The sequence below is a fragment of the Anguilla anguilla genome, chromosome 14, assembly GCF_013347855.1.
Source record: "Anguilla anguilla isolate fAngAng1 chromosome 14, fAngAng1.pri, whole genome shotgun sequence".
Classification (NCBI taxonomy): Eukaryota; Metazoa; Chordata; class Actinopteri; order Anguilliformes; family Anguillidae; genus Anguilla; species Anguilla anguilla.
In genome coordinates, this window is record NC_049214.1 from 34,458,259 (window position 1) to 34,471,323 (window position 13,065).

The 13,065-nt window shown below is 45.5% G+C and overlaps 1 protein-coding gene across 1 annotated transcript in view; it reads left to right on the forward strand.

The window, feature by feature from the left end:
* Positions 1-13,065, forward strand: part of LOC118213035 (protein unc-13 homolog B-like) — a 68,747-nt gene that overhangs the window by 20,469 nt on the left and 35,213 nt on the right. Inside the window, exon 3 of the mRNA XM_035391635.1 lies at positions 1,584-1,613. Coding sequence (XP_035247526.1) covers positions 1,584-1,613 — 30 coding nt within the window. The remainder of the gene's footprint in view (positions 1-1,583; positions 1,614-13,065) is intronic.

Below are 13,065 nucleotides of genomic sequence, written 5' to 3' on the forward strand. Positions count from 1 at the left end.
GTTGCTGATTGGTGTAATTCTTTTACTCTCCACAGTGTGCATTTGGCGCTCTTGTGTATACTGCTACAGAAATCAGCTGATCGTAATGTCAAATGCTGTGAAATAATGCTTTCAGCCAGATCAAAGAACACATTCATTTTGTGATTTGATGAGGTCTCAATTTAGTAATGAATCAGATGGGTACTGTAGTCTCATTTTAGAGAGTAGAAATGGTGGTACTTTGTGAACACAGACACACACACACACACACACATGCACGTGCACACACGCACATGCACACACACACCCACTTTCTGTTGGGCTTTCTCTATCCATGCTTCTTTCCACACCCTGGGGAAAAGCAGGACCATAAAGCCACTTTATACGGGAAGTGCACAAAGCAGTGGAAACGTAACACCGTTCAGGCACTGTAGGCTTCCGGTCATTCCACAAACATTGTCTGGGGGCATTTTCTTGGCACGATTTGGGTACACTCCAGTGTGCGGTTAGAGGGAAAATTCAGTGTCCTTCCTTGTACTGCGTGATCGCCATGGTGAAGCATTGCTTTGCCTTAAAGGGCCTTCTTCAGAAATGCCCTGTCCTCAGAGCACAGGCAGTCCCCCAGTGGTTTGAGAGGCAGGGCACTGACTTTATCCAAACGTCCAACTGAGGCAGCGTTTTCCACTTCAGTCAACCAAGCGTGAAGTGATTGACTTTTCCCGCAGTCTGTGCTGCCTACACTCAGTACTCAGACATACTATTAGGGACTAGTTTTTTAATAACAAAAACTTTTTCACTGACTGCTAATTCAGTCCATTATTGTTATTATTTGCTGTTGTTGGAATTCTGTTCATTGGTGCAAAGGTGTATTGAATCTGTTATTGTGTCTGAAATTCAGGATGAAGGATTTTCCATAGAGAAAATAAGCTTTTGAGATATCAAGCTTTCTGTATTCTGTAAAGTAATATTATTATTGTGTGCCAAGTGTTAACATGCCCCACAGAAGCTGGATTTCAGGTGGTATAGCCACAGCTACTGTGACATTATGAAGAGCACTCTTGCGTTAACAGCTACTTTTTCAAAAATTCCAGCCAGGACCTTTTAATTCCAGCCCTTGGAAGAGTTCCTGTTCGCTTCCCCATGATTCATTGGAAAGATTAATTGATGCTTGTATCCATGGCAACTTGCAACTTGAAACGTGCCGTACCTGTGGACCTACACTGCTGGGTTCTTTTCCTGCTACCCTGCAGTGTGCCCCCCCCCCCCCCTCATTGTTTTAAAGCCGGGCTTTCGGGGGAGTCAGGCAGGCCTTCGTGAATCATTTACGGCCCGCCGATCGCGGGTGGCGGACGCGGCGCTCACTCTGTCCGTTTAAGGGTGAATGATTTACAGGCTGTGGGAGCTAGCTGCAGGTTTGGGCTCTGTGGCTCTGATGGGACGGGGGGGAAGCGCAGGGGGGGTACGCACCGCTGCGGCTTACGCCCGCCCAATTAAGACAGTGCATGATTCATTACCATGCTGGAGCTTTTTAGAGGGTGCCACGCTCCCACTGCAGTTGAAACATTCAGGATCACTGACCTGTTTTTCTTCTCTTTCTCTTTCAGTTAAGAAAGCCATGCTCCAGGGTCCCCCAGGTAAGACCACCTGCTTCTTGTCCCCACGGCTTTCTGTAAGACCGGCTAAAGACAAGTGCAACTGGCGTTCCCAACAAGCTTCTGGGTGATGGTGTTCACTTTGTGGGGGTTTTAAAAATATTTTTGTGTAGTTCTCTGATTGGCCCACATTGTTTATATGTTGCAATGAAGGATCTTTCAGATTTTTTTTCGTATATGAGCTGCTTGATTGAAGTTAATTATCTTACTTAAGACGACAAACTCTCTGATTGCACCTTCACTAGCTGGTAGATCATCAGAAACTTCTATAAATGTATTAAATATTCTTCACACATTCTTTGCATACTTGCACAGAAACGATATCAAAAACCCCTGAAAGTGATTTGTCCCTTCTTAAATAAAGTCAGCATCGTCAGCTATTGGCCTGTTGGAACCAATTGTCAACCAGCTCAACTGCTCACCAGTATAAATCATCCAAGCAGTAGAAAACACAGCTCTTCATCTATAATGGAGCAGAGTACGGCATATATGAATATAAAAAGAGTGGGAAATCCTTTCAGTGTCAGATCTGGCTTGTACTACGTCACTCATGTGGACTCTCTGGACGTACAGTACATGCATTTATAGTACTGAATTAATATATCATATGATATATTATAATGATATAATACAAGCATTACTGATGGCTCGTATTATGGCTGCATGCCATATAGTGCAACAGTATATCATTCCTGTATCTACATTTGCAGTGACTCTCACTGGCAGTGATATTGTTGTCCTCATTATGAAGGGTATTGTGTGATTTGTCTGTATCTCACAATGGCCTTTATAATGGTCATGCCTGATCACACCCAGATGTTGCTGTAAAGATTTAACCTTTACCCTTTAAGTGCTGGTGAAATCTGGGCAAGTGGTTCCAGAATCTGGTTGATCACTGGGGAAGTGGTTCCAGAAATTGGAATTAGGAATTGATTTGTGTGTGTGTGCGTGTGCGTGTACGTGCGCGTGCACATGCGTGCGTGTGGATGTGCTGTGTGGTGTGTGGAAGGAAGATGTTCTGAGAGATTGTTTGGGCGGGAGGCAGCCGGTGGTCTTATGGACCCTGCTACATTTATAAAAGAAAGCTGTTTCCAGAGAGCCAAAGTGTATTATGGGATGGTAACCTGCAATTAGCCTGATTCAATTTGAGTGGCAGTCATGGAAACAGATGTAGGCGGGGACTGTTACATAAGAATGATCCTGGCAAAATGAAGAGGGGAAGAGAGCCCATTGTGTTTGTAAGCTATTCAATTATTCAGTCCAAGACACTGTTCAATAGCAAATTACCGTATGTTCTGTGCTGGCCGACCAGGTCCGTTAAGCCTTCTTCGCATGTTCAGTAGCTTTTAAGCTATCTGTAGGCGGGTAATCTAATAAAACCTTATCTTTGAATGTCCAGCACAGACACTAGCTTTTTTCCTGGAAACAAGAGCATCTGGCATGTGTCTTCAAAAATTGCTTAGTCATATACAGTGGACTGTACAAGGGTCGGGCCTAGTTCTGTGTGAGATCTCATCTTTTCATCGATATTTTTAGATGCCGATCTGCAGCAGCTGAGGAAAGAGCAATTATGTGACTCAGAAACCCTGTTGTAGTGCACAGAGTTATCCGGAAGCTCTTTGCCCGAGAGGATCGATTGTTGGGAGCTTGTATGGAGGATCTCATGCACCACCGTGCGAGCGCCTATTCGCGAGTTCCCTCGCACATACCTTTTTACCGTCTCACATGCACACGTGCGCTTTGGCGAGAGAGGTCGGGGGAGGTGAATGATTCGATTCCCTCCGTTCGACTGAGCGCAAAATCGAACGCGGCGTCACGCAGCCTTTGCGGAACTTCCCCCTGAGAAACTGCCTCCTGGATTCAGGAAGTTCCTTTTCTTTTGCTTGTGCTGATGAGCCCCATGTCCTGACAGTGCTCTCCACCACACACTGCTTTTGAAGAGGGCACTGCACCGGATGCAGCTTCATTTACATAGAATTCCATCCACCCATCATCTGCACCCGGTTATTCCCGGCCAGGGTCGTGGGAGCTGCTGGAGCCTTTCCCAGCATGCATTGGGTGAGAGGCAGGAATACATCCTCGCCAGTCCAATGCAGGGCACACACGCCATTCACTCCCACACTCATATCTAGGGGCAATTTAGACTCTCCACGTAACCTAACCTGCTTGTCTTTGGACTGTGAAGGAGAAACCGGAGTACCCAGAGGAAACCAGCATGGACATGCAAACCACACAGAAAGGTCCCAGGAGAGAAAATTAGATCACAAATGATCTTTATTAATGCTCATGTGTAATGATGGAATGAGTATGGAGGAACGCATCCAGTTGTGTGTGATGGCCACACACAGATTCTAATGGATCCATAGTAAATTGTTATTGTGATAAAATTAGCTGAATAATCAGTGGTTCAGTAAATATGCCGTGACTTGCAGAAATATTGAGACCATTGGGCAACTTTTTTTGACAACAGGCCCTTACAGCAGCAAGAAAATGGAAAGTAGTGAATGAGGAGGAGGAGGAGGAAGAAGAGGGAGAAGAAAGGCAGCTGACTGATGAACTTGTCTGTGCACCGGATGAAGTTTAGGGGGAAGATGGCTCTTAAGCGATAAGCATAATCAAATTTAATTTCCTCACTTCTCCCTCCGTTCACCGTGGTGTCGGGCAGCAGAGTGGCCGCCTGTGCAGGTTTTGCGCTATGAGATTGGGGTCCTCAGGAACTGAGCAGGCAGGCTGCAGGGTTTATTTGCCCTGGGGTGGGAAGAGCTGCTGTTTCTTTTCCCTGTTCACCAGTCAGCTCTTTTTCTTGGGTTCACTTTGGGTGTTGTTTGCCTAAGAGCCATCTGTTGTGTCTGATAAAGGCCACGTTTACCCACTGAGCGGGGAATGGCATCTCTCGGATTCTTGTCTTCGCAAGGTGTTACAGTAACAAGCACAAACCAGCTTCCACTAACTTCAGCTGCCAGATTACGGCCTTGTAATGTTGTATCATTTTTACTGCCGTTACCAGAACACATTCTGATCCGCTTTACCTCATCCTGAGTAGTGATTTCAGTGATTACGTGGGTTTCGAAGATCATGACTTTCTGAAAATTTTGTTCAAACTTCAGCTCTGTCACCACTGATGTTTTTGTGGGTGTTATTTTTTTCCAGGCTGTTTCGTCTTTGATGAAAGACGTGTGTGTGTGTGTTGACTGAAGTGACCAGGTTTTATGTAGATATTGTTTAGCTTTTTATTGCTTCAGTTTTTAACCTGTGTTACTAATGTACAGCCAAATGTCAGGGGAAGTACAGCAGTGCCCGTAATATACCCTGGCTAATGTAATTGTTCAGTATGGGCTGTTGCACAGGAGCTGAGTCAGGCTCACACCCACATATGTGCACACGCACGCATGCACACACAAACACACTCATGTATGCACACAAACACACACAGAAACACACACGCAAGCTCACACACACACATGAACACACATGCACACAAACACAAACACACACACACACGAACACACACACACAAACACACATACACGCAGATGCACACACACACACACACACACACACACACACACACACACACTGATATTAGGAGGAAACGGGTCCATCCACAGGTCTGATTGTATGAATGCTCACTCTCTTCAGGGCGCCCAGCAAGGTTCCTCTTCCCTCATTCTGTTAATTTCTTACCTTCCTTTCATTATCCTCTGCAGCTTTACGGTACACCAGTTAACTGACAAGTCCTTTTCAAACCCCCTGTGAAGCTTTACGGCCTTTGCTTCCATTTGACCTTTCACACTGCTAATGCTCTGAATAGGCTGTGGAGCAGGCTGGCCATTTCAGCCTGGGCCATCTGATTGGACAGCCTTCCATCCCCACGGGAGACTTGCTCATGTCTTTGGGAGATAGGCCCTACTATGCTTGATGATGCGCCAAAACCGCAAAGATGGACGTCTTCCTCTCGGTTTGGATTTGCTGTGCCGGTCACGGGGTCAGAGGTGACACGATGACTTCTGGTGATGCGCATACTGTACAGCACAGTAGCTGGGCTTTTGTCATGGAAATCAGATTCAGCCCAAATCATGCTCAAAGCTCATATTCAGTTTACACTTCACTCTTTGTTCACCTTGTGAAGAAATCAGTGAAGAAATTAATTCAGCTCTTTTAAATGTATTTTCTTTTTAAAGAAATAATATATCCGCGTTTATTCTGAGGCTGAGCATGTACAATTCCTGTACTAATTTTGAATGTCAAATTAACGTGGATATTCCAAACTCAGCGGCTGATTGGTCCAGTAGAGTTTGTAGGAAGTGTGTTGTCCTAGGGAGCTACTGCCACAGTCAGCACTAGCATGGTCCAAGTTTGATTGTCAGTGGGAAAAAAAGACACTTCAGGAGCACACATTTGTGGTTTGAAAAGCAAAGTGTGATGGACAAAGCAGGCTCAGATGCTGGCTCTTAATGTGGGTGAATCTACTTATGAACCTGCAGAAGTAGAAGGCCCCCCGATCGGTTAGTGCAGTCTGAGATAAGCTCTATCCAAATGAAGTTAGTGGCACAATAGATGACATTAGTAGCAGGAAACCCTCGAGAGCCTGAGAAAGGCTTGTTAGGCCGTGGGATGAATAGAAACAGGTGCTTTCATTGTTTTTTTGTGAGGGAGCTTATCAGTCCATCACTGTGGTGCAGAATTCTCCTGAATTAGCCTACATCTATGCATGGCAGCTTGGCTCTGTGTTTAATCTTAGTTGCCTGTATGGAGGGTCCGAGGTGGCCATCAGTGGAGATGTTTTGCCTTATACTTAGGATACTCAGAGTGGGATTTTGTGCTACCATCTGGCAACATCTCACCACAAACAGGGAATGGTTTTTAAATTCCTTTTTTTTTTAAATGTTTATGGACTATTATCCTGTCCTGAAAGATATTGTTTGTTGTTTGTAGTTGGAAGCAGATGTTCCTTGTTGGGAAAGTCTGTTGATTCTGCTGCCTTCAGATGAGTCATTTCCTTTTTTATGCATCATTTCTCTTCCTGCTCTACTCATTATATATTCTTATGTTTCATGTTCTAACAAAAAAACAAGAGCATATAATGGGGAGAGCAGGACATTTAGCCCATCTGGAACATAATACCATAAAATATATAACAGTGTGAACAAGCTATTCAGCCCATTTAGACTCATCGTTTACCTACTGTGGAGAGAGTATCCAGTGTCTGGTCAAGCCTGGACCTGAACAGCCTTGGGGTCTCTGGCTGCACTACAGGACTTGGTAAACTGTTCCATGCATCAACAGCTGTCTGTGTTTGGACCAGCCTGCTGACATCAGTGATTTGCGCTCTAACTAATTTGGGTGAGGTTCTTCTCATCTTGCACTTTTCCGGTGCTCACTCAAATTAGCCGTGGAGTTTGAAGAGGAACCCCTGTGTGATGAACAGGAACCCGTGTGTGATGAACAGGAACCCCTGTGTGATGAACAGGGACACGCAAAGTGAGAATTTCCAATTGTGAGGAAAAAATATTTGTTTTACAATGGGGGCTTGACAATATGGAGGCACATGTGGGAGGAATTAATCTCTTGCCGGAAGAATTGGGGGGGGTGGTGGGGCGTAATGGACTGAGAAACGGAAGGTGTGTTGAGATTTTCTCCTTAGGGCCAATATTGCCAATTCATCAAGCCAAAATACAAATGCCAAACAAACAGGCCCCCTGTCCCTCCCCTCCCCTCCCACTCAACCCACTCTGACAGGATTGAGGTTTTTAATGGTTGCCGGGCCCCTCTGGTGGATGACTTGTTATAAATAACACCTGCTGGCAGGATGCATCTCCGTCGGCAACCAGAACTGGGCTGGCCCTGACAGCCAGCTTTCCCCGGTAATTAACGAGGGGCGGACGGAGCCGGGTTCGTTAAGCGGGCCTGCCGGATTCACGCTGGTTCTCCCCCGCCCACCAGACGCGCCGCGGACCCCAGCTGGGCTTGGAGCCGGCGACGGACGGTGATGGATTGCGTTTGTTGTACGGTGCCTTGCGAGAGCTTGTGAGAGCGCAGTACAGTGAAGGAGGACATTAACTTAGCCCTTGTGGGTGAAGCTGTACGGAATTCTGGGATGGAAGGGATGGATTCTGGGACAGAAGCAGGGTTTGGTGTTTTCTGTCTCTTGTGTTCCACTCGTGCTTGCGTTGTATTAAAAAAAAAATTAATGTGCCATCATCTCCTCTGTAAAGTGGATTGTGTTTTTTGAGGGTGAGCTTGATTTTTAAAAATAGTCTTTTTTGTCTTTCAAGGAGGTCAGAAAGAATGAAAGAAGCCGGGTAGGTCCTAGTCGAGCCTGGCAGGCTGTTTCGACTGACCTCGCCGGTCTTTTCACCGCCCTGCAGTTCTCTGCTCCGAGTTTGTGAATGGAAAACATCACGTCACTTTTCTGAGGTAAAAATACCTCGAAGTGACCTTGAACTCGGGCTTTGGCGGCAGTGATGTCATTTATTTTCTCAGTGGCAGCTGTGGAATACGCAGCAGTTTGTAATGACTGATTTCACTTTTGGCCCCGATAAGAGCCTATGTTTGTGGTAGTAGCGGTTGCTGTGTGCTCTTCAGACCAATGCAGACATTGCTGTTTTTCAGCCTCCTCTGTTTTTACATGCTGTTTTCACTTTCCTAACTGTCTGCACTGAAATGCATTGGCCCCAAAATGTCTTTAAAGGACATTTAGTTTTAAAAGATCACCCTCGTTATGTGGAAATTTCATTTTTAAATGCTGTGGAGCATTAAGTATCCACCAATACATGTGTTGTACCCTGTGTTAGGTAGGTATATGTGGTAGGTGGTTAAACCTTACCTCTGCTGATGTTTTTTTGAACAAATAATCATTGCAGTTTTTTATAGGTTTAACTGACACCACAAATACATATTTAAATATTTGAGTGATTGTCCAAAATGGGTTTTTATATTTGATTATCCTGTATTGTATTCCTCAGTTTTATGTGGGAATTATACAGTTTGAGCAGTTTCAAAGCCCAGGAAGGGGGAAAAAACTCTTTTTCATTGTCTTCAGAATGAGCAAGACTATTTTTGAATTCACAGATTGCTGTCAGAGGTCTAATTCCTTCCTCGCAGTCCGATTTGAACAAGGGCAGAGCGTTCAGCGTTCTCTGTTACAGCCGAAAGAGCCTCACGATTGTCACAGAATCCATTTACACCTGTCTGGAAAGTCATTGGAAAACTTTTAATGTGGTTTGAGAATTGAACCCCCTCCAGAGCAGTGAACCGCAGTGGCGCATAAACATGTCTCACATCAGGGAATATGAAATTTCAGACTTTTATGTCACGCCACTGGCTTTATTGCCATTTGTTTGTTGTATCCATGGTGATTATTATACGTCCTAATGTCCAGGACAAATGCCCAACGGCTTAAATCAGAATAAAATCGTCAATACAGTAATGTGAAAAAGAAAGTACACCCCATTTCAATTGTATGGTTTTACATATTAGTACAATAACTAACCCTTATCTTGTCCTCACCAAGTTATTACAGTAGATAAATATAAGCTTGTGTGACTCATAGCAAAATTTGCTTTGTCATTATCTTGTGACTTTATTGCCATTTTCTGTTTGTTTATTGTTGCCATGGTTATTTTCCTAATGTTCCTAATGTTCACTACCAGTGCCCAATGACATAAACTAATCCAAAATCATCAATATAAGTGTACAATGTGCAGTTGAACAAATGCAAACAACAGTTTAATACAACAGTTTAATACAAAGCGATATTGTTCACTGAAAATCTCAAACAAGAACATGCAAGATGTGCAACTGAAAATTCTGTTGTCAGTTATATTGTTTAGAAACAAAAGCAGGAAAAACAGAATCTTGGTGTAAGGAAGCTAAGAGTCAAACAACTCACAAGAGGGCTCATTGCACACCACCTTTTTAATAAGGCCATTAAATAGAACACTTAGTGTAATAGCATACGTTTATATGTTAACATGCCTTCACACTTCCCTTCAGTATTATTACTCTCCATTTGAACTTCTTGAATTTTTATAACCCTTTGAGCGCTCTGGATATCTGCTGCGTCTTTAACTGGACATTTCAGTGACCGCGGAAAGGGTTCCCCTGCTGTAGCACAGTGGAACAGAGGGTGCCTGGAGGAAAGGTTTCACGATGTGGGGTCCACTCCTCCCTTGGAGCTGGGAGTGGACAAGAGGCCCTCTGATTGCCAGGGTGCAGCCCTGCTGGAGGGGTTGCCCCAGGTGGGAGGCCTACTTCATGGAGAATGAGGGGGTGCCACCGTGATTGGCAGATGGAATGTCATTTTTATGAGTGGCGCAAAATTTCTGAAGAAGAAAAAGAAGGAATAAGAATGAAGAAGGAAGAAAAAGAATGAAGAAGCAGAAGGAAGAATAATTGTCAATCATCATTATTCAGCCTCTGCTATAATGGCAGTGGTAGCACCATCGTCTGGCTTTACGGTCTCAGGTCTTTTATTGCTGCATCACAGAAATGATGTCACTTCCCCGTGGATGGAGTGGTGCCCGATGATGTCACCACCCATCCGCCTGTGCGATTGGAAAAACGGCCAGCTTTTCATCATGGTCAATTTGTGCCACCCACAGAGCAGCTTCACTCTCTGCCAGCCTGCTTCCTGTCCTTGTCATGTGACAGAGAGGTGGCTTGATGGATGTATCAGTTAAATGCGCTGGACTGACCGGAGACCCATTTCATACTGTAAACCCAGGACCATCTGTTGCCTGTACCCTGTGTGCCCCTTGCCTAGCAGCTGCTGCTTCCACGTACTGAAAGACTGGACAAGGAATCTCTCTTGCACACCAGATCTGGGTCAAATATGTATTTGTTTTGAATTCAAATAATTTTCTACATTTTACTGATCTTGTCTGGTGTATTGGAACCAATGAAATACTCTCAAAAAGTGCGAACCCCGCCTTCTGGTCATATTGGCAGGCTCAATTATACCAGGCAAGATCAATAGAGCACAGAAAAATATTTGAATGCAAAACAAATACGTATTTGACCCAGATGTGTTACACACACATGCACATACATTCTCTCTCTCTCACACACACACACACACACACTCACTCTCTCTCTCTATCTCACTATCTCTCTCTTTCTCTTTGTAACTTATGGCTACATTTATAGTTGCCATGCGCGGAATATGACTCAAATGGAGAATGGTTTGCGCATGTAATATTACTACCATGGGTTCACCTGGGTTTTTTTAATATTTTGTTTGGCATGTAATTGCTGTGGAGGTTAGAACCTGGTGATGTCTTTATCTGGGCCTATGAGCCTGGCTATGGTGCTTACCAAAAGGAGGGAGAGGAACAGTAGATATCTCACCGTGTGGTCTGGGCTGTCCTCCTGTCTCCTGACCCTGTTGAGATACAGACACCCTGACGCCCCCCTAACATACAAGAGGGGCGAAGCGTCTGTAGTCCTAAATCAATGTCCGGCTGCCTTAGCTACACCCAATCAGTGATGTCATTACCGGGGGTTTTTTCTCAGCTGTGAATGGGAAAAAATACCTGCTTTGACATCACTGATGTAGGTGTGGCCAACAGCGCAGCCTAGTTGAAAGTTTGAACTCCAGTGGCAGTTTTCTTCCACGTGTTGACTTGCGCTTAAACGATCGTAAGCGATGGGCCAAAGGAGCCAAATCGGAGAAAGATTGCTTCAACAGCCGGCCGCATCATTATGACTAATCTCTCAAAGGAATCGATGGGGATCAATAATGTATGAGATATATACGAGTTTGAGCGGGGGTGGGAATGGGTGTGGACAACAAAACCCAGGGCTGGTGCAGAACCGTTGAGCATTTGAAGACATCACTTATTTATGAAAAGGCCCCACTTATGCAGGCCTGCTTAAACAGCTCAAGTTTACGGTTTCATCCCTCCTCCCACGTGGCTTGGGTGTTTACTTGAAGCGATTTGGGTCAAGTGCCCTACGGGGACGGAGGACGGGGCGGATCTCTGTCCGCGGGCGTGGTCGCCTGGCCACGCTCGCGCCCGAGCGCAGTCCCCAGGAACGGTCGCTGTTCACAGGCCTGTGACGAATCCCTTCGGAGTCCTGTGTTTGCATCTCGTCAGACGCTGAACACAGTGTCATCTTCAGAGACTGACTGGCTCTGGTGTCATGGGTGATCTGTAATCTTCTGCGGCATGCCGTCCCATTTAAATGTGATTATATGTGACGGCTTATTGTGTGCTGTAGTGTAAGGATGTAATGCTGGATTTGGAGGCTGCGTGACTGAATTATTTCCAGTGCTCCTTCTTTCTTTCATCTGGTGCACTTCTCTGTGCCCTGTGCAGGCTTTCTGCGTCACGTTTCTGTCCAGGTGGCTTTAAATTGTGCTGCTCGCATGTGTGAATGGGTGCTTACTATCTGTGTGTGTGTGTGTGTGTGCGCGTGCGTGTGCAAACTGGCTTACGTGCTTATGTGTTCGTGTGTGTGTATGCTTACATGCCTGTGTGTGTGCGTGTGGTTACATGCCAGTGTGTGTGTGTGTGTGCATGTGTGTGTGTGTGCTTACATGCCTGTGTGTGTGTGTGCGTGCATGTGTGTGTGTTTGTTTGCATACACTGGCTTACTTGCTTATGTGCCTGTGTGTGTATATATGCATATGTATTTATGTTTGAGTGGCTGCTTGTGTGCATGAATATTATGTATGCACATGTGGATGAGTCGGTGTTCTCAGTAGATGTGCAGGGAGAGGTGAATGGGGTTTCCTGACTGGTGATATAAATGTGTGGGACCACAGGAAACCCCAGAGTAGAACAAGAAAACAGTTTCCCACATCCTCCTCTCTCTTATGCGCTCTCTTGCACTCTCTCTCACCCTCCCTTTCTCTCTTTCCTTCCCTCTCACTATCACTATCTCTCCCTCCCTCTATCACTTTCTGTCTCCCTCTCCCCCACCCTCTCTTTCTCTGTTGCACTTTCTCTCCCTCCCTATCTCTCTCTCTCTCTCCCTCCCTCCCTCCCTGTCTCTCTCTCTCTCTGTGCCCCCTCACCTCACATTCATGCAGAAGAGGAAGTGTGCTTTGAATTGCTACACAAAAGGCCCTTGCCAACAAAATTAGGAGACCCCTGAGAGCCTCGTGGATACATTTCTCGGTCTCCGTGGGTACATTACCCGGTCGCCGTGGGCGCTGGTAGCGGAACTTGTTGTCACAGGGCGACGCTCATTAGCGCCGTTGCCGCGCACGACTGCTCATTTGTTTACCCCAGGGTGCCACCCTCCGGAGATTTGGCTACACCTGCTAGCGCCGCAGCGTGCTTGTTACAGCCTTTTCACAATATCACTTTTCCTTCGCTAATTTGGTTCTCGTTACCGGGTTGTTCTACAAGAATAAGTCGTAGTAAGTTGTGTAAGTTGTACGAGAGTAAACTTCCTGCTTGGCTGTATGTGGCTGTGCATTAATAAT